The 23,411-nt window shown below is 41.8% G+C and overlaps 1 protein-coding gene across 1 annotated transcript in view; it reads right to left on the minus strand.

Annotated features, from left to right (window-relative positions):
- The window catches only part of LOC106584888 (protein FAM189A2-like), a 94,425-nt gene that overhangs the window by 65,337 nt on the left and 5,677 nt on the right, over positions 1 to 23,411 (minus strand). Inside the window, exons 2-3 of the mRNA XM_014170500.2 lie at positions 21,835 to 21,891; positions 1,325 to 1,435 (exon numbers count right to left, since the gene is read on the minus strand). Of these exons, the coding sequence (XP_014025975.2) occupies positions 1,325 to 1,435; positions 21,835 to 21,891 (168 nt within the window). The remainder of the gene's footprint in view (positions 1 to 1,324; positions 1,436 to 21,834; positions 21,892 to 23,411) is intronic.

Consider the following 23,411-nt stretch of genomic DNA (forward strand, 5'->3'; position numbering starts at 1 on the left):
TGAGTCAAAAATGCAGAATATGTTTTTATAACAGACATACCTCTACCCATCTTCACAACAACTTTGTGAATATGGCTTTACCATGATAACTGATTATCCAATGTTACTCCTAGGAGTTCAACTTGTTCAATGGTCACATCCTTTATGTGTTTGTGTCTGTGTGCATGCGTATGCGTGTGTCAATGTCCAGATCTCAGCTCCAGTCTGATACGCAGCTTGTGTTCAAGTTCGTTTTGGGGTGGGAGAAGTTCCTGCAGGTCTAACGTGTGAGATGGCACGTTTCTAGGCTAATAAAATGTACCATGTTGATATGCTTGAACTGGAACGAGCCGTGGTTTCTGTTCCAAATGGCACCCTATTCCTTATATACAGTACTGCACTACTTTTGAACCAGGGCCCATAAGGTTCTGTTCAAAAGTAGTGCACTATGTAGGGAATAGGGTGCCATTTGGGACACAGCCCTGGTCTCTGTGTGGGGCCGGTTGGACTAATAAAAAAATGATGGATGGTATTAGGATGTAGAGAGGTCACATTGTTGAGGTAGGCATCTCCAGTAGAGAGGAAAGAGACATCAGGTAGATCAGATAGTTTCCTTCCTCTCCGACTCCATATAACTTATTATGTGATTTGTTAAGCACACTTTTACTCCTGAACTTATTTAGGCTTGCCATAACAAAGGGGTTGAATACTTATTTTCTCAAGACATTTCAGATTTTCATTTTTTATTAATTTGTAAACATTTTAAAAAACATAATTCCACTTTGACATTATGGGTATTGTGTGTAGGCCAGTGACAAAACATCTACATTTAATACATTTTAAATTCAAGCTGCAACAACAAAATGTGGAAAAAGTCAAGGGGTGTGAATACCTTCTGAATGCAAGAAGCTGGGTGTGTGTGTGTGTGTGTGTGTGTGTGTGTGTGTGTGTGTGTGTGTGTGTGTGTGTGTGTGTGTGTTAGTGAGAGAGAGAGAGAGAGAGAGAGAGCGAAAGCGAGAGAGATAGAGAGAAAATGAATACAGGAGTACAGCCTGCCACCTAAGACATCAAAATCTCCCCTATAATAACAACACATAGCCCACACAAACACATGTGAAAATAGATCACTGATAATCATGATCCACTTATCCCCAATCATTGTCTGTCTCACACCATAATCAAACACCTACACACAACATCATCACATATGCACACACACTCGACCAATCAAACATCTACACACATTTCAAATCAGGGAAAGATTTTGTGTTGTGCGCACATGCATGTGGGTCTGTGTGTGCGTGCCTGCCTGACTGTGGGTGATGTCTGCGTGTGTGTGTCTCACCAGTTGACAGTTGGTTATGGTGGAGACCAGCTGAGCTCCTTGACAGCAGAGGATGAAGCTGGCCAGGTTGAGAAGAACACACACCACTGACGACAGCACAAACATATTCACCTGGGAGAGGAAAAGGGTGGGGGGAGGAGACAGAGGGGAGGGAGAGAGAAATAGTAATGGAGATATTTGCAAAACATATCACACAGACTAATAGGAAAATAGTCCAAATCAGAGAGCATGTTAAAATTAAATCCCCATCAGGAAAATAATACAGGACCATAATACAGAGAGAGGGAAGAAAGGGAAGTTGAGAGAAAAAAAGGGATACAACTGTTTATGACGAAAGAGAAAGGCCCTCATATCTGGCCTTGACTGGAAAGATAATTTATAGTGCCTTCACACCTCAGACTTTTTCCACATTTTGTTGTGTTATAACCTGAATTTAAAAAGGATACACTTTAGATTTTTTGGGTAACTGGCATAAAAAAATACCTCTTAATGTCAAAGTGGAATGATGTTTTTCGATTGTTTTACAAATTAATTACAACTGAAAATCTGAAATACGTATTCAACCCCTTTCTTATGGCAAGCCTAAATAAGATTTTTGTATTTTTTAATGACTACCTCATCACTGTACCCCAGATATACTGTATCTGTAAGGTCCCTCAGTCGAGTAGTGAATTTCAAACACAGATTGAACCAGAAAGACCAGAGAGGTTTTCCAATGCGTTACAAAGAAGGGCACTTATTGGTAGACATGGGGGAAAAAAATAAACTGACATTGAATATCCCTTTGAGCATGGTGAAGTTATTAATTACACTTTGGACGGTGGTATCAATACACCCACTCACTACAAAGATACAGGCATCCTTCCTAACTCGATTGCCGGAGAGGAAGGAAACCACTCAGCAATTTCACCATGAAGCCAATGGTGACTTTAAAACAGTTCGAGTTTAATGGCTGTGATAAGAGAAAACTGAGGATGGATCAACAACATTGTAGTTACTCCACAATACTAACCTAATTGACAGTGTGAAAAGAAGGAAGCCTGTACAGAATAAACATATTCCAAAACACGCATCCTCTTTGCAACAAGGCACTAAAGTAATACTGTAAAAAATGTCAAAAAGCAATTACATTTTATCCTGAATACAAAGTCTTCTGTTTGGGGCAAATCCAATACAACACATTACTGAGTACCACTCTCCATATTTTCAAGCATAGTGGTGGGCTGCATCATGTTATGGGTTTGCTTGTAATCCTTAAGGACTGGGGAGCTTTTCAGGATAAAAAAGAAACGGAATGGAGCTAAGCACATGCAAAATCCTGCAGGAAAACCTGGTTCAGTCTGCTTTCCACCAGACAGTGGGAGATGAATTTACCTTTCAGCTGTACAATAACCTAAAACACAAGGCCAAATCTACATTGGAGTTGCTGGCCAAGAAAACTGTGAATGTTCCTGAGTGGCACAGTTACAGTTTTGACTTAAATCTGCATGAAAATCTATGGCAAGACCTGAAAATGGTTGTCTAGTAATGATCACCAGCCAATTTAAGAGAGCTTGAAGAATTTAGAAAATAATAATGGACAAATGTTGTACAATCCAGGTGTGGAAAGCTCTTAGAGACTTACCCAGAAAGACCCTGTAATCGCTGCCAACGTGATTCTAACATGTATTGACTCAGGGGGTTGAATACTTATCTAATCAAGATATAATATTGTTTTATTTTTCATAAATGTTTTATAAATATTATAATTTTTCTTCCACTTTGACATAAGAATATTTTGTGTATATCGTTGACAAAACAATACAATTAAATCCATTTTAATCCCACTTTGTAACACAACGAAATGTCGAAAAAGTCAAGGGGTGTGTCATAGTTGTCGTAGGATGAAGGAGCGGACCAAAGCGCAGCGTGTGTATCATTCCACATTTTCTTTATTAAACTGTGAAACTATGCAATACATACAAATAAACTGAATGAACAAAACAACAAACCGTGACGAAGAGTTACAACATACACTTACTCAAATACAATCTCCCACAAACCCAAGTGGGAAAAACAACTACTTAAGTATGATCTCCAATTAGAGCCAACGATGACCAGCTGCCTCTAATTGGAGATCATCCCAAAAAAGGCCAAGATAGAAATACAAAAACTAGAACGTAACAACATAGAAAATCTAAACTAGAAAAAACTGTCACGCCCTGACCTACTCTACTATAGAAAAGAACAGCTTTCTATGGTCAGGACGTGACAGGGTGTGAATACTTTCTGAAGGCACTGTAATTGAATTGAATTTATTCGGGTAAAATACATATACAACAAGATAAACAATGTATTCCCAGAGGAAATCACATACAAGTATTAATTAAAACACTTTTCAAAATGGTCCTCAATGGTAAAAACAAATAAAACATTAATGATTAAAACACAAGACGAAATTACAGATAGAAAAGATGACAGAAAAAATGTGTCATATAAACACTGTTATTGAAAAAAGACAGAAAGAAGAAGGAGAGGAGGGGAGACAGACCAATACCAGTTTGTTGATAGCTGACATCATGGAATATACAGTGGGTAATTTAACTACACTACTATTAGACTGACTTGATGTGTTGGTTTATAGTGCATGTAATTCAGAACAGCCAAGGATATGTCAATCAATATGAAAATGACCCCTTTTCAAAGCTTACACCAATAGGTGGGCTCGGAAAAGATCTGACTATTTTAAGCGTGCCTCAAGCAGCAAAATCGTGTCGGTCGCCTGGCGGTCTCGGGCATAAGGGAGGGGATGGGCCAAATCCAGCCCCCCACCCCCTCTCACAGTGAGGCAGAGGGGTATTTATACTGGAGCTGAGACTGGGACGCATGGTGACCTGTCAGTCTCGCTGTCTGTCTCTCTGTGTCTGTCCCTATCTGTCTGGCAAAATTTCTGTCTGGCGACCGCGAAATCCCTCAGGTCAGAGGTGGGGCTCTATGTATTCTTTGTGACTGGGAGGATACAGTCACTAATTTGTCCTAACTCAGTCAGTGTGTCCGCTCTCGCTCTCTCACACAGGACACACACACACAAATACACAGCTTGCAGGACAGACAGCTCAACTCCAGATTTCACCCTCTGGCAAGCGCCAAATCCCCAGTTCCAACTGAACACTCACTCTTCCAGTTCCTGAAGTCACGTTTTGAACAAATTGAGGGGATTAAGACTAAGACCGTCTTTACACTAATAAGAGTCTTCCCCAAGGGGTAGGCTATGTCTGAAGATACATTATTGATGTTAATCTGTTGTTAATCTGTTGCACTAAAGGTGCACTATGCAAAAATCGCTCCACTATTTCCTGGTTGCTAAAATTCTAATAGTTCGCATAATTTCAGTTTATGTGATAAAACAAGCAAAAGCAGTACAGTGTAGAGAATCATTGTACCATCTAAACCCCTGTGGAATAACATTTTCAATAACCAAAAATATTGTATTTTCAGCTGCTTGAAGCTAAACCTAAGAATGGGAAGCATAGAAACGCTAGTGGAAAGTTTCGACAACATCCGGTGAAATTGCACAGCGCGAAATTCAAAACAAATTATTCTAAATATTTCACTTTCATACACTCACAAGTGCAATACACCAAATTAAAGCTTAACTTCTTGTTAATCTATCCACCGTGTCAGATTTCAAAAAGGCTTTACGGTGAAAGCAAACCACGCGGTTATCTAAGGACAGCACCCCATCAAACAAACACATGACAATCATATTTCAACCCACCAGGCGCGACACAAAACTCAGAAATAACGATATAATTCATGCCTTACCTTTGAAGAGCTTCTTCTGTTGGCACTCCAATATGTCCCATGAACATCCTTTTGTTCGATTAATTCCGTCGTTATATCTCCAAAATGTCCATTTATTTGGTGCGTTTGATTCAGAAAAACACTGGTTCCAACTCGCCCAATATGACTACAAAATATCTAATAAGTTACCTGTAAACTTTGTCCAAACATTTCAAACAACTTTCCTAATCCAACTTTAGATATTTTAAAACGTAAATAATCGATAAAATTTAAGACGGGATAAACTGTGTTCAATACCGGACAAAAACAAAGTGAAGCACGTTCCAGGTCGCGCGCACCAAAATATTAGAGTCCACCTGGAGTGACACATGAAAATAACAGGGCTACTTCTTAATTTCTCAAAGGAAAAACATCAACCAATTTCTAAAGACTGTTGACATCTAGTGGAAGCCATACGAACTGCAACCAAATGCCTCAGAAATCTAGATTCACATAGAAAACTAATTGAAAACAGAGTCACCTCATAAAAAAGATTCCTGGGTGGTTTGTCCTCGGGGTTTCGCCTGCCAAATAAGTTCTGTTATACTCACCGACATAATTTTAACAGTTTTAGAAACGTTAGAGTAAATACCGCCCCCTAGCCCGAAGAGGTTAACACTAGAACAGCTGGGCCTCAATGGACCCCCATTGAAGCTAATGACTGCAACCTTCGGTGTATTTAATATATTTCATATATGCTATCACAAAAATTATAATTTGGTTGTGTTTATGAAGGACCTGTGTAACATTAGAATAATATTTAAATGTTATTTCAAATAACACAGTACTTTCATTAGTTTATGTTACTGTAAGCTATATAAAAAAGGTGAAAATTAAAGTGTTCAATCAATTTTATTTGTGGAGTGCCTTTGTTACAATTATAAAACATAAAGAATATGCGTTGGAGCACGGTAACAGCTTATTTTTATAACGACACAATAACAATTTAAATATCCCAACCACCAAGATGCACAGTCAAAGATGCGCGGATTTCATTTAGCTGTTATCCCTTGTCCTAACAGTTGAAACAATTTTCCAAAATTTCACTTGCTTGACACACTTTGACATACCTTGTTTGGCTGTAGTGTGTAATAGTCTCCGGTTTCCTCTTTATTGTGTTCCCATTGTCTTGTCATTCTTCAGCACCGTTGCAACGGCTGTGCAGATGCCTTATTTTGCTCAGAGAGAGCTCCCCTTGCCAAAATAAGGTTCCACAAGCCCCATCACCACATTCTCTGACACCTGCTGCCTGATGTGGATATTTTCTCAGATATTGAAAGCGTTCAGCATGTACAATTACGTACGCTCTCACTGTGTAGCCTACTCCAAGTAGGCCAGAGTAGACTGACAAGACCGCTTTGATTCGGTGGACTGATATAGGGTACATACCAAATCTCCGACCACTACCTTGTATCCTTTTCCCTCTTGCTCTCATCCATTTAGCAGACGCTCTGGATAAGAGCGTCTGCTAAATGACTTAAATGTAAATGTAAAATGTAATACCATTTTAAGATTATAATTAGAATGGATCAATAGAACAGAATGGCGCACCCTGTTCTTCATTAACAATTAGTGATTACATAATTATGCAATGTTCACTTCCCCTTGCTCATCCATTCTCCCCATCATTCTGTACTTAATTTATTTAATCTGTTGTTATATGTGTGAAATTAGTTTTGGTATAGTTTAGTTTCTTGGAAATGATCTGCTGTGCACTGCACTGTTAACTGTCAGAAGAAGGAGCTGAGCAGGCCCTAGATTTACATTTTAGTAATTTAGCAGAAGCTCTTAAACAGAGCAACTTACAGTAGTGAGTGCATACATTTTCATACTGGTCCCCCATGGGAATCGAACCCACAACCCTGGTGTTGCAAGTGCCATGCTCTACCAAGTGAGCCTTACTGTTGGGAGGAGGGGCAACAGGGGAAAACCATTTAAAAAATGACATACCCTCGTAAAACTGGGTATAACCACAGTTCTGTATGTGATATTAAGATTCTAACACTGACAGTGTGTTATATACACTTATTTAGGAAAAGTCAAGAATGGAGGGACGCAATATTTTAAATGGCAGAGTAATAAATAAAACAAATTCATGAGCAGTCAGTACCTTAGTGGTTCTAGTGTTAAGATATTCATTTGCCTGGATCTTTTTTGTGCATAATGGCCTAGGCTAAATGCTCCATAATTCACCAGATGAAGTGGGAACTTAAAACACATTAGCTAGATTGTTAACCCTAAATATAATATTCTTGCTAGATAGCCAATTGATAATCTAACAGTACATGTAATGTCCAACAAAAACTGTCCATTGGTAGGCCTATATAAACTCAGTAAATATACAAAACTAAGCAAAAAAAGAAATGTCCCTTTTTCAGGACGCTGTCTTTCAAAGAAAATTCGTAAAAATCCAAATAACTAAAGAGATCTTCATTGTAAAGGGTTTAAACACTGTTTCCCATGCTTGTTCAATGAACCATAAACTATTAATGAACATGCACCTGTGGAACGGTCGTTAAGAAACTAACAGCTTACAGACGGTAGGCAATTAAGGTCACCGTTATGAAAACTTAGGACACTAAAGAGGCCTTTCTACTTACTCTAGAAAACACCAAAAGAAAGATGCCCAGTGTCCCTGCTCATCTGCGTGAACGTGCCTTAGGCATGCTGCAAGGAGACATGAGGACTGCAGATGTGGCCAGGGCAATAAATTGCAATGTCCGTACTGTGAGACGCCTAAGACAGCGCTACAGGGAGACAGGACGGACAGCTGATCGTCCTCGCAATGGCAGACCACGTGTAACCATACATGCACAGGATCGGTACATCCGAACATCACACCTGCGGGACAGGTACAGGATGGCAACAACAACTGCCCGAGTTACACCAGGAACGCACAATCCCTCCATCAGTGCTCAGACTGTCCTCAAAAGGCTGAGAAAGGCTGGACTGAGGGCTTGTAGGCCTGTTGTAAGGCAGGTCCTCACCAGACATCACTGGCAACAACGTCCCCTATGGGCACAAACCCACTGTCGCTGGACCAGACAGGACTTGCCAAAAGTGCTCTTCACTGACGAGTCGTGGTTTTGTCTCACCAGGGGTGATGGTCGGATTTGCGTTTATCGTCGAAGGAATGAGCATTACACCGAGGCCTGTACCCTGGAGCGGGATCAATTTGGAGGTGGAGGGTCCGTCATGGTCTAGGGCGGTGTGTCACAGCATCATCGGACTGAGCTTGTTGTCATTGCAGGCAGTTCAACGCTGTGCGTTACAGGGAAGACATCCTCCCCCCTTATGTGGTACCCTTCCTGCAGGCTCATCCTGACATGACCCTCCAGCATGACAATGCCACCAGCCATACTGATCGTTCTGTGCGTGATTTCCTGCAAGACAGGAATGTCAGTGTTCTGCCATGGCCAGCGTAGAGCCCGGATCTCAATCCCAATGAGCACGTCTGGGACCTGTTGGATCGGAGGGTGAGGGCTAGGGCCATTCCCCCCAGAAATGTCCTGGAACTTGCAGGTGCCTTGGTGGAAGAGTGGGGTAACATCTCACAGCAAGAACTGGCAAATCTTGTGCAGTCCATGAGGAGGAGATGCACTGCAGTACTTAATGCAGCTGGTGGCCACACCAGACACTGATTGTTACTTTTGACCCCACCCCTTTGTTCAGGGACACATTATGACATTTCTGTTAGTCACATGTCTGTGGAACTTGTTCAGTTTATGTCTGTTGTTATGTTCATACAAATATTTACACATGTTAAGTTTTCTGAAAATAAATGCAGTGGACAGTGAGAGTACGTTTCTGTTTTTGCTGAGTTTAGATGTATTCCCTGCAAATTATGCACTCTCAATTACATTCTCCGTTTTGTAAAGTCGTGGCCATCTCTTAACCAATCCCTTAGTCTATGGTTCACGAGAATACATTTTTCAAAGATTTTCCCAAATTTTGGGCAAATTTGGGGCAAATTTGATCAGCATGAGGAGAGACACCAACCAGTTTCAAGTCTCTAGGTCAAACGGGGTAGTGCATATGAGTGTTTAGGTGAGACTGCTCATAACATCGCCACCTACAGGCCAATCTGTTACATTCTTTTTGCTGTGAACCCCTAAATAGAAATCATAGTCATTCATGACCAAATATGTCCATGTAAAGACTCAAATACTCAGTCAAGACATGGTAGAGTAGTGTTTCCCAAACTTTTCAAATAAACAATTCGTGATCAAGCTTTAAATGTTTGAATCAGCTGTGTAGTGCTAGGGGGAACAAAACAAAATGTGCACCCAGGGTTTGGGAAACCCTGGTGTAGAGTGAGTCTCCGTGTGGTGACAGTCCCATTGAGTCCACACCACACCTCAGGACCTTTGGTCAGGACGGCAGAGAGCTTGATCCATGACCTCCAGATCACAGACCCACCGGACCAAGATCATCTGAACTCTTACCTCTGACCTCTATGAGCAGTCAGGGATCAGCTAGAGTTTGTTCAGGTGTCTAGTGCCACTAGGGATAGGATTTGAGAAAACCTGGTAAAAACTGTTTGTTTCTAAGAGGCACCAGATTACAGGGTTTTAAGGATTTGGGAGGACAGAGAATGTGACTACAGGATAAATCCATTTAAATTCAATCACTTTTTTAAAGCATCCCTTTTGATTTAAACAAAACTTTCTATTCATGTTTGCCTTTGGAAGAAGTGGTCAGAAACATTCAGGAGATAAAGGTGCTCAAAGTTGACCCATTTTGTATACCCCACTATACCATGAAAAATCTGTCTTCACTGGAAAATATAAACGGTTGAGTTTGATATCATTTAAAAGCTTAAAAACAATGTTGTCAAACTAAAACACTTTTTTTTTCAATACATATGTCATTTTTAAACCTTTAACGTCAATGACCACCCTGCATCCCACTCCTGACTTGCTTCTGAAGCTAAGCAGGGTTGGTCCTGGATGGGAGACCAGATGCTGCTGGAAGTGGTGTTGGAGGGCCAAGTAGGAGGCATCCTTTCCTCTGGTCTAAAAAAATATCCCCAGGGCAGTGATTGGGGACATTGCCCTGTGTAGGGTGCCGTTTTTCAGATGGGATGTTAAATGGGTGTCCTGACTGTGGTCACTAAAGATCCATGGCACTTATTTTAAGAGTAGGGGTGTTAACCCCGGTGTCCTGGCTAAATTCCAAAACTGGCTCTCATAACATCACGGTCACCTAATAATCCCCAGTTTAGGATTATTAGGTGAGTAGCTCATTCATCTCGCCTGTAACTATTCCCCAGGTCATTACATGAGAATGTGTTCTCAGTCAACTTACCTTGTAAAATAAAAATGTCTAAACTGTGATATTTTTCCATATTTGCAAATGTTGTAGCTTAGACCCCATTTCACATCTGAGGTATTTGTGTTGTGCCCACCATCGGTTGACACAACATGCTCTTGAATACATGGTGGCTATCATTTCAATAATAGAAATAGAATTTATAGAATGGACCTTTCCCTTCATATCACTGCAATTTAGCTGGTAAAATATTCAAATGTAAATTGAATTAAAATGTTCACTTCTAATTACTACCACAAAGATGACCGCTTGTCCACCCATCGCCGAATGTCAACTTAAATGACCATGTATATTCTAATATCTATATTTCTATGATTTCAATAGGTTTACTATGGAGGATTGAAAGTATAATTTAAAACGACAGATATTCCCATTCAAGTTAGAATTCTCTGATGTGTGGACCTCCAACCATCTTTGTGGGACCATTTTTGTGGAAGCACGTTTCCCAAAAAAGAGCACCCGAGGAGTCTGAATCTGCATATGCTGTTGGGGTGAATAGGGGATGAATCATGGTGTTGGGGTGAATTGGGAATGAATCATGGTGTTGGGGTAAATTGGGGACCAGATTGGGTTTTTGATGCACAAAGCCATCTGGTGTTTGTGAAGCATGTGTAAAAAAGACAATGAACACTGCCAAAAGATACTGAAAACTGAGATTTACAAAGTAATCTAACCAGTACTGGAAACAATAATAAACATGATTAACCTGCTTGTGAAATGGGGATAATGAATAATTAAAATAAGCAAACAGACAGTGTGACTTCAAGATCAAATAGATGAGCATAACGACGCTGAACATTTTTGTTGCTGATTTGGTGCTTTCTAGCATGGTCATCCAGCTCAGAGTCTGAGATGACCTCTCTAGCGTGGTCATCTAGAGATAACTCCTGAACCATTACATCCTGACAGACATGGCTGACTTAACACTATAATTGCTGTGCTTAGAGTGGATTTGTCTTGAATGTTTTTCCTGGCACAAGACTAAACCACACCTCTATGGCTGCATGGATGGCATTCTAAGGATGTGAGGCTTATATGTAGGCAACCTTTTCTTGCCCAGGACCCCTGCCCAGACTAACCAGCGACCCATCATATGTTAGCAAAAAATGACACTTAAAACAAATAGATTTGTTCAATTGTTTTTCATAATTTTGACCGCCCCACATTATAATTGGAAGAGGAAGTGTAAACTCTAACATGGCCTATTAGCTAGAAAGATAACTCCAAACACATTTTTGCATAGCAGCTGTTTAGCTGAGTAAACAAAGGTTAGCGTTGGAAAATGTTGGAAAATGTACAGTGCATTCGGAAAGTACATTTACATAAGTATTCAGAGCCTTTACTCAGTACTTTGTTGAAGCACCTTTGGCAGCGATTACAGCTTCAAGTATTCTTGGGTATGACGCTACAAGCTTGGCACACCTGTATTTGGAGAGTTTCTCCCATTCTTCTCTGCAGATCCTCTCAAGCTCTGTCAGGTTGGATGGGGAGTGTCGCTGCACAGCTATTTTCAGGTCTCTCCAGAGATGTTCGATCGGGTTCTGGCTGGGCCACTCAAGGACATTCAGAGACTTGTCCCGAAGCCACTCCTGCGTTGTCTTGGCTGTGTGCTTAGAGTTGTTGTCCTGTTGGAAGGTGAACCTTCACCCCAGTCTGAGGTCCAGAGTACTCTGGAGCATGTTTTCGCTCCATTCATCTTTCCCTCGATCCTGACTAGTCTCCCAGTCCCTGCCGCTGAAAAACATCCCCACAGCATGATGCTGCATGCTTCACTGTAGGTTTGGTGCCAGGTTTCCTCCAGACGTGACGCTTGGCATTCAGACCAAAGAGTTCAATCTTGGTTTCATCAGACTAGAGAATCTTGTTTCTCATGGTCTGAGTCCTTTAGGTGCCTTTTGGCAAACTCCAAGCGGGCTGTATTTATATCTATTATGGATCTCCATTAGCTGCTGCTTGGCCGGGTGGCCAGCTCTAGGAAGGGTCTTGGCGGTTCCAAACTAATTCCCTTTAAGAATGATGTGTTTTTGGGGACCTTCAATGCAGCAGAAATGTTTTGGTACCCTTCCCCAGATCTGTGCCTCGACACAATTCTGTCTCTGAGCTCTACGGACAATTCCTTCAACCTCATGGCTTGGTTTTTGCTCTGACATGCACTGTCAACTCTGGGACCTTATATAGACAGGTGTGTGCCTTTCCAAATCATGTCCAATCAATTGAATTTTCCACTGGTGGACTCCAATCAAGTTGTAGAAACATCTGAAGCATGATGAATGGAAACAGGATGCACCTGAGCTCAATTTCGAGTCTCATAGCAAAGTGTCTGAACACTTATGTAAATACTTTCTGTTTTTTTTAATACATATGCAAACATTTCTAAAAACCTGTTTTATCTTTGTCATTGTGTGTAGATTGATGAGAAAAAAATATCAATTTCAGAATAAGGCTGTAACATAACAAAATGTGGAAAAAAGAAAGGGGTCTGAATACTTTCTGAATGCACTGTATGTCAAGAGAAGAAAGCTTATCCGGCAGGCAGAGGCATTTGCCATTTGCCGTGACTGGTACTAGCGGGTGCTTTTTCACGCTCCCTTTGTTATTTAGTTTTACAACTAAAATGCTTGACTGTATTTAAAGACATGGATGACTTGTATTGATTGACATGCACAAATTAATGTATGATTGATTGATATACTGTATATTGAAGTAGGCCTGTCACGTCCTGACCAGCAGAGGGAGTAGTTGTTTAGTATTTGGTCAGGACGTGGCAGAAGTTGTGTTTTGTATGTAGTGTCTAGTTGTTCTGTTTCTGTGTTAGTCTTGTGACTCCCGATCAGGAACAGCTGGATATCGTTGTTCCTGATTGGGAGTCATATATTAGGTGTGTGTTTTTCTCTTGGGGTTGTGGGTTGTTTTATTTTGCACTGCTGTAAGTATCTATATAGCATGTAGAACTGTCGGTTTGTCCTTCGTTATTTTCTTGTTTTTCCCGTGTTCTCATTATTTAATAAATTATGATGTTGAGCATGCAATCCGCTGCGCCTTGGTCTTCTCTACAGTACGACAACCGTGACAAGGCCTTTATGCCAATAAGTAATTTACGCTAAAAACAGCTACAGTAAAAAATGCATTTTCGTTTCATGGAATAGAAACATGATCATATTTATCAAACTAATTAAGCAAAATAGAAATAAAAAATCAATCCCATATAGTCAAACGTTCAAGAAAATTGGGAATTTTGCTAAATTTCATCAAAAAAGTTAGCTTATAACTGTGAACCTTTTTTGTGGGATACACATGGCAATTCTAGGTGTTGTGGCATATTTTAGTTAAACTATCTGTCACATCTGCTCCTGCAACGCCCTCTACTGCTCATCCTGTATCTCCTTGACCTGCCGCCTCCTTCAGTGCTCTTTTCCTCTCTCTCTGTGTGGCTGTGTGTGTGTGTGTGTGTGTGTGTGTGTGTGTGTGTGTGTGTGAGATTGTGTGGGCGGAGACAGGTGTGCTGGATCCCCACCAGCTGCAACCTGTTTTATAATCAAGACCTCTACTAATACTCAGCCCTGCCACTTCCACGCTGCCAGAACGTAATCTCTGCTCAGTCAATGTTTCTACCCGTTTGTTACTATTCAGATCCTGTTGTGCCTGTTTTCCTTGCCTGACGCTGTTTTCCTCTCCGCTACAGTTTTGCCCGCTCTGTCTCTGGTCCCTATCTCCAGTCCCATGTCTCGTCATCCTGCTACTCTGTCCTGGATTCCCCACTCTACTAGTCCCCTGGATTCTCCTCCGGACCTGCTTACCCTGTCCCAACCCCTCTCGCTCCAGCCTCAGCCTTCGCATCTGGTTTCCTGCAACCCGCCTGAGCTTCCCCTGACCTGCACTCCATCTTCCCCCTGTGTTTCAATAAATACCATGGTTACTTCATTCCAGTCTCCTCGTCTGAGTCTGCTCTTGGACACTATCCCCAATTCAATGGAATTGCAACCCTCTGCATGCACAGTGCATTCTTTCATCGCATGTGCAGTGCACTCTTCCATCACATGTACAGCTGATTCTCAAGATCTTGCACACTAATGAGATGATATTGAGCCCACACTACTACGCTGTCTGAGCCAAGGACTACATGCTTTCTGGTAAGTTTTGATTACAATACTGGGTGGGGTGAATATTTTATGACAATTTTTTGTTAACTAGTAAATAGTAGCCTCCAGCAAAGCGTGTTTAAATCATTTCTAACTTGTTAACAATTTATGCTAGTTAGTTTTTGCTACCATATGGGTTTTAGCTTGCTTGAGCCTGCTAACTAAGTGTTAATTCATGTTTCATTTTTTTAAAACATTTATCTTACAAAGGAGTTGTTTAATCTAATTGCTTAACTGTTTATCTGTACATTGAATTATATTTTTGTTTTTAAAAAACTTTTTTTTTTACTAATCTTTAAAGGAAAATGCCACGGGCGCTATCTGTGCGGAGACATTTCACTGCAGCTAATGTAGAAGGAAAAGCTGTGTACATTTGCAAATACTGTGCCAAATCATATGTGAAGAATGCAACAAAGATGCAGAATCATCTGGCCAAGTGCATAAAATTCCCTCAGCACTCACAACAAGCAACCTCTGACAAAAGTCCCTCTACTTCTATTCGAGGTGAAAATGATGAATCAGACACCTCATCGATAGCAACAGCTCATGCTCCTCCTGTAATCAGAAGTTTTTTTGACTCAATGGAGGAACGTAGTCAGAGAAATGCTGATGAATGTCTTGCTCGAGCTGTGTATGCAACTGGTTCACCTCTGATGCTCACAGGCAATGTGTATTGGAATGTTCTTCGCCCAGCATACACCCCTCCAACCAGACATGTTTGATCTACTCATTTTCTGGATGCAGAGTTCAAGTGAAGGTCAAGCAAATCATAGAGAAAGCAGACTGTTTTGCAATCATCTCTGATGGGTGGTTGAATGTTCGTGGGTAAGGAATAATTAACTACATCTCCACCCCTCAACCAGTATTCTTCAAGAGCACAGACACAAGGGACAACAGACACACCGGTCTCTACAATGCAGATGAGCTGAAGGCAGTCATCAATGACCTTGGACCACAGAAGGTATTTCCACTGGTGACAGACAGTGCTGTGAACATGAAGGCTGCTTGGTCTAAAGTGGAGGAGTCCTACCCTCACATCACACCCATTGGCCGTGCTGCTCATTCATTGAATCTGCTCCTCAAGGACATCATGACACCGAAAAGAATGGATACACTCTACAAAAGAGCCAAGGAAATGGTTAGGTATGTGAAGGGTCATCAAGTTATAGCAGGAATCTACCTCACCAAGCAAAGTGAGAAGAATAAGAGCACCACATTGAAGCTGTCGAGCAACACCCGTTGGGGTGGTGTTGTCATCATGTTTGACCATCTCCTGGAGGGGAAGGAGTCTCTCCAATAAATGCCCATAGCACAGTCTGCTGATATAGACAGCCCCATCAAGAGGATTCTCCTGGATGATGTATTTTTGGAGAGAGTGGTAAGCAGCATGAAACCTCTGAAACCTATGGCTATTGCACAGATTGAGGGAGACAATGCCATCCTGTCTGATGTTCAGATTCTGCAGTTCTGAAATGCATCAAAAAGCGTGAAGACTTCTGCCTGAAGCCCATAAACGCCGCAACGTACATGTTGGACCCCAAGTATGCTGGCAAGAGCATCCTGTCTGGTGCAGAGATCAAAAAGGCCTATGGTGTCATCACTACCATGTCCCGCCACCTTGGCCTGGATGAGGGCAAGGTTCTTGGCAGTCTGGCGAAGTACACTTCCAAGCAAGGGCTTTGGGATGGAGATGCAATATGGCAGTCGTGCCAACATATCTCATCAGCCACCTGGTGGAAGGGACTTTGTGGATCTGAGGCTCTTTCCCCTGTTGCCTCCATCATCCTCCCACCAACATCAGCCGCCTCAGAGCGCAACTGGTCATTGTTTGGGAACACACACACCAAAGCACGCAACAGGCTGACCAATAAAAGGGTTGAAAAATTGGTGGCCATCCGGGCAAATTTGAGGCTTTCTGAGCCTGACAACAAGACATCCTCAACAAGGTTGGAAAGTGACAGTGAAGATGAGGCCTCAGAGTCTGATGTTCAAGATGTGGACATTGAAGAGGTCCAGGGAGAAGACATGGAAGCCTGGGAGGAAGACAGCCAAAGCTTAAACACTATCATTTTACAGAGGTATGTTAAAAATGTTTTTTGAAGATGTGATGGATCATTGGGGATCATTCAATATTCTCTTTCTTTTGATGTGTCATTTCATTAAAAGTTCAATTCGTAACAATTTTTTTAAATTCTATTGGAAGGATTTAATCATTTGCAATTATGTCTACTTATGATATTTACATTTTAGTCATTTAGCAGACGCTCCTATCCAGAGCGACTTACAGTAGTGAATGCATACATTTCATTAAAAAAAATTCCGTACTGGTCCCCCGTGCGAAACGAACCCACAACCCTGGCGTTGCAAACACCATGCTCTACCAACTGAGCCACACAGGATGATAAGGTCAAAGGTTTCTGTCTCCACATATGGTAAATATATCCAATGCAAAAAACATCCATATTTAAATGGTATTAATATTAATTCCCATGGAAAGTTTCCACCTCTGAATATTCCCCAAAATGTGCCACCCTAACAAACAATATTTAAAAACTGTCAAATGCTTCTCAAAGATGCCTTCTGGTTGTCAAACTAGCACTAACTAGCATTAATGGCAGCAATGGCTGACATGTTAGAATTTTGTGGTTGCCCGCAAGCTGTGCTGCAGTATGACGCAACTTTTAAAGGAAAAACCACTGTATGTCAGATACTCCAGTGAGTGTAATACGCTCCAATGACTGTAATTAGCTCAATATTAGGAGTTGATAAATAAAGTTGACATCATTAAAAATAAGATATTCCGCTCTTTTCTACTGTAGTAGGTATCAACGGCGGCCTGCTAATTAAGGCGTTAGGGGTGGCGCCTCAACTGTGGAGAAAAAAAAATTAAAAGAGCAGATCTTTCGAAAAATATATATACTGAACAAAAATATAAACGCAACATGTAGTGTTGGTCGCATTTTTCAGGAGCCGAAATAAAATATCAGACATTTTCCATACGCAAATTCAATGCAGAAATTTGTTTACATCCCTGTTAATGACCATTTCTCCTTTGCCAAGATAATCCATCCACCTGACAGGTTTGGCGTATCAAGAAGCTGATTAAAAAGCATGATCTTTGCAATTTAGAGAATTTGGCAGTACGTCCAACCGGCTTCACAACTACAGACCACGTGTAACCCTGCCAGCCCAGGACCTCCACATCCGGCTTCTTCACCTTCCGGATGGTCTGAGACCAGCCACCCAGACAGCTGATGAAACTGTGGGTTTGCACCACCGAAGAACTCCTGCAGAAACTGTATCAGGGAAGCTCATCTACACACTTGTCGTCCTCACCAGGGTCTTGACCTGACTGCAGTTCGGCATCGTAACCGAATTCAGTGGGCAAATGCTAACCTTCGATGGCTACTGGTACACTGGAGAAGTGTGCTCTTCACGGATGAATCCTGGTTTCAACTGTACCGGGCAGATGGCAGACAGTGTGTATGGCGTCGTGTGGGCGAGTGGTTTGCTGATGTCAACGTTGTGAACAGAGAGCCCCTTGGTGGTGGTAGGTTAACGGCATTGGCAGGCAGCACAGAAAAAAAAAATGTATGAAATCTATGAAATTGTATGAAATGTATGCATTCACTAGTGCAAGTCGCTCTGGATAAGAGCGTCTGCTAAATGACTAAAATGTAAATAAGCTACGGCCAACTAACACAGTTGCATTTTATCGTTGGCAATTTGAATGCACCAAGACACAGTGACGAGATCCTGAGGCCCATTGTTATGCCATTCATCCGACGTCATCCCCTCATGTTTCAGCATGATGTACAATGCACGGCCCCATGTCACAAGGATCTGTACACAATTCCTGGAAGCTGAAAATGTCCCAGTTCTTCCATGGCCTGCATATCACCAGACATGTCACCCATTGAGCATGTTGGGATGCTCTGGATCAACCTGTACAACAGTGTGTTCCAGTTCCCGCCAATATCCAGTAACTTCGCACAGCCATTGAAGAGGAGTCGGACAACATTCCACAGGCCACAATCAACAGTGCTGCATACGGCAGCACTGTTGATTGGCAAATGGTGGTCACACCAGATACTGACTGATTTTCCGATCCACGCAGCTACCTTTTTTTAAGGTACAATATCTGAGACCAACAGTTGCATATCTGTATTCCCAGTCATGTGAAATCCATAGATTAGGGCCTACTGAATTCATTTCAATTGACTGATTTCCTTATATGAACTGTAACTCAGTAAAACCTTTGAAATTGTTGCTTGTTGCGATTATATTTTTGTTTAGCGTAATTCATGGATTATGTTTAAAATGCTCATAAAAGTGTGGTAAATGTGTATACATTTTCCTGTAAAAAAAATATATTGTTCAAAACAAGCTGTTCAGTTATTTACTACTCTACCAGCAGCAGCTCCGTTCGCACGGCTGTGCACCCAGTGCTTGGGTTATTTTGCCAGCTATTTGCTATAAGGGAGGACGGAACCAATGAGATTGAAGGATTTCATCACATGAATGTTAACAGCACAAAGCAAATGGATGGTCCTGTGGCGTTGAAATTAGAGCTCAGATCTCCTGGATCTCCTGATAGTCAACAGATGGCGGTAAAGAGCAAATTGTACTTGACTTGTAATAAACAAATCATAACCGTGTCATTATGGTGGCTGCAACAGTGACACCAGCTCTGTCACTTAACACTGTAGAATCACTTCTAAAAACAGAATTTGAAAGGCTGACCCTTCCAAATAATTGCAAATAAAGCATTTAGGACCTGCTAAACCAGACATCTTCATCCAGCAATTGTTGAAAGACAGAGGGAGGCAATATGCTCAATCAAACCTTCTCGCGGACCTGGGGGGGACAGGGGACAAGATAAAACACTAGAATCTGAGAACCCAGGAGTGTTTAGGGGACTTGTTGATTTTGTGTCATCGCTGGACACTGCAATGAAAGAGTACTTGGACACCGTTACGGTTTTTAAAGGCACGTCCCATGAGCTACTAGACTGTCCACAATGCAAGGGCGCATTGTACAGGAGTTACAGAACACTGACTTTATGTCCATACAAGCGGATTAGACAACCTATGTGATGCACTGTAAGCTTGCCATCATTTGCCGCTACATTGACGCAGCCAAAACTGTGTAAGAGAGATATTGGGGATTTGTGAAATTGGAAGGATGCACCAATGCAGACACCATCAGCAGGGCTCTCCTTGAAAATCTGGGCCTTTTTCCAGAGCAAACAGCAGACAAGATAAATCATATTCGTCAAACATATAATGGGGCAAGCGTGATGCGCAGTTCAACTGGTGGCAAATCAATTTGGTGATGCAACAAGCAGCATCAGCATTTACACAGGCTTGTGTATTTTTCTCAGATTTAATAAAGGTGAACTATTGGAGTGCTTAGAAACCATTCTAGCCTCTGATGACATTGACATCACTGACAGGGAAGCCAAGGGATTCTCGACGATGTTAAAGGATTTTCTTTTTTTCCTTGATTTGCACACCTGTATAAAAGAAGAATTGATGCTGTGCAAGCACAGGATGACATCAAATGCTTTATGGATGTTTTGTCCAAGGTACGAGACTCCGCGCTATCGCTCTGTGCCAAGTACACTGACGCAGCTGGAAACAGAAGAGGTGTTGCTAGTGGTGGAAAGCAATGACAGGCATGAGGTAATATAGTCTACAACCTAATTAAAAGCCCTCTATGAATTAAATAAATCATTATTATTGGCATATTAATATTCAGTTTACATTGATTAGACCTATACTTGATAGAGTTGTATGGATAATGTGTGTTCAATGCGTCTAGCCTAATGCTTGTCAAAATCATGGGCATTAATATGGAGTTGCCCCCCCCCCCCCCTTTGCTGCTATAATAGTCTCCACTCTTCTGGGAAGGCTTTCCACTAGATGTTGGAACATTGCTGCGGGCACTTGCTTCAATTCAGCCACAAGAGCATTAGTGAGGTTGGGCAGTGATGTTGGGCGACAAGGCCTGGCTCGCAATCGGCGTTCCAATTCATCCCAAAGGTGTTTGATGGGTTGAGGTCAGGGCTCTGTGCAGCCAGTCAAGTTCTTCCACACCAATCTTGACAAGTTATTTCTGTATGGACCTCGCTTTGTGCACGGTGGCATTGCCATGCTGAAACAGTAAAGGGCCTTTGACAAATTGTTGCCACAAAGTTGGAAGCACAGAATTTTCTAGAATGTCAATGTATGCTGTAGCGCAAAAATGTCCCTTCACTGGAACTAAGGGGCCTAGCCCAAACCATGGAAAACAGACCCAGACTATTATTCATACTCCACCAAACTTTACAGTTGGCACTACGCATTCGGGCAGGTAGTGTTCTCCTGGCATCCGCCAAACCCAGATTCGTCCATCGGACTGCCAGATGGTGAAGAGTGTTTCATCACTCCAGAGAAAGCATTTCCACTGCTCCAGAGTCCAATGGCGTCGAGCTTTGCACCACTCCAGCCAACGCTTTGCATTGTGCATGGTGATCTTAGGCTTGTGTGCGGCTGCACGGCCATGGAAACCCATTTCCTGAAGCTCCCAACTAATAGTTACTGTGCTGACATTGCTTCCAGAGGCAATTTGGAACTTGGTAATGAGTGTTGCAACCGAAGACAGATGATTTTTACGCGCTACACGCATCTGCACTCGGCAGTCCCGTTCTGTGAGCTTGTGTGACCTACCACTTTGCGGCTGAGCCGTTGTTGTTCCTAGACGTTTCCACTTCACAATAACAGCACTTACAGGTGACCAGGGAGCTCTAGCAGGGAAAGATGACTTGTTACAAACTGACTTGTTGGAAAGGTGGCATCATATGACAGTGCCACCTTGAAAGTCACTGAGCTCTTCAGTACGGGCCATTCTACTGCCAATGTTGGTCTATTGAGATTGTATGGCTGTGTGCTCAAATGTATACACCTGTCAGCAATGTGCGTGGCCTGTTGAAATTGGAAAAAACCTGCCTGCACTCTGCTCCCCCCCACCTACTCAGCCAACCAGGAGTTTCTACTGGCAGGTACTTCATTCAAAATGTGTTTATTCTGTTGTTGCTAGCGATATTCAAACAAAAATATGGAAAAAATGGTTGAATACCCCTGGCCTTCATAGAGTACTAAAGTCGGTTCCCTCATACAGTAAGCAAGTACAGATCCCTCTCATATAAAAATAACAGTTCTGTGATATATGACCTACCAGCAGCAGCATGGGTCTCCTCCATGTTGTGAGGCCAATGATCCCTGACAGGATCACCTGGAGATGAAGAAAAACAGATACAGAAATCTGCAATGTTACATACTGTATACCATGTGCATACACAGACAGTAACCCCCCCCACACACATTATTGTCTCCATTAAAGTATTTTGTATTTATTAGGACACCTAATTAGCTGCTTCCAAGGCAGTGGCTACTCCTCCTTGGGTCCAAACAGGAAACACAACAAATAAAATACATAATATACATAAATATACATACATAGAACTACATTTACATTACAATTTAGCCATACAGCAGACGCTCCCATCCAGAGCGACCCACAGCTAGTGCATTCATATCAAGATTGAAAGGCAAGACAACCACATATCACAGTTGTATCCCAACCACGTATCACATACACTACCGTTCAAAAGTTTGGGGTCACTTAGAAATGTCCTTGTTTTTTTAAGAAAAGCTATTTTTTTGTCCATAAAATCACATCAAATTGATCAGAAATACAGTGTAGACATTGTTAATGTTGTAAATAACTATTGTAGCTGGAAACGGCTGATTTTTAATGGAATATCTACATAGGCGTACAGAGGCCCATTATCAGCAACCATCACTACTGTGTTCCAATGGCACGTTGTGTTAGGTAATCCATGTTTATCATTTTAAAAGGCTAACTGATCATTAGAAAACCCTTTCGCAATTATGCTAGCTCCGCAGAAAACTGTTGTGCTCATTTTAAAGAAGCAATAAAACTGGCCTTCTTTAGACTAGTTGAGTATCTGGAGCATCAGCATTTGTGGGTTCGATTACAGGCTCAAAATGGACAGAAACAAAGACCTTTCTTCTGAAACTCGTCAGTCTATTCTTGTTCTGAGAAATGAAGGCTATTCCATGCATGAAATTGGCAAGAAACTGAAGATCCCCTACAACGCTGTGTACTACTCCCTTCACAGAACAGCGCAAACTGGCTCTAACCAGAATAGAAAGAGGAGTGGGAGGCCCCCGGTGCACAACTGAGCAAGAGGACAAGTACTTTAGAGTGTCTAGTTTGAGAAACAGACACCTCACAAGTCCTCAACTGGCAGCTTTAGGCCAGCATCCCGGAGTCGCCTCTTCACTGTTGACGTTGAGACAAGTGTTCTGTGGGTACTATTTAATAAAGCTGCCAGTTGAGCACTTGAGGGTCTGTTTCTCAAACTAGACACTCTAATGTTTCCCCCTCCCCACTCATACCACTCTCAGACAGTCCTACCAATGTCTTTGCTTGAGAAATTGCTAAGAAGCTATTTTTGTTTTCAATCAAAATGGTTAAAAAAAAGAAATGTTATATATATATATATATCATTTTTTTTTTCTACTCTTATTTAACTAGGCAAGTCAGTTAAGAACAAATTCTTATTTACAATGACAGCCTACCCCGGCCAAACCCGGACGACGCTGGGTCAATTGTGCGCCGCCCTATGGGACTCCCAATCACAGCCAGATGTGATCTGTGTAGTAATATTATTCGTATCTCAGAGCCATTTGCATTGCTAGTTATAGCCTAATGTTAGCTAGCTAGCT

Source organism: Salmo salar, chromosome ssa24 (assembly GCF_905237065.1).
Source record: "Salmo salar chromosome ssa24, Ssal_v3.1, whole genome shotgun sequence".
Taxonomy (NCBI): Eukaryota; Metazoa; Chordata; class Actinopteri; order Salmoniformes; family Salmonidae; genus Salmo; species Salmo salar.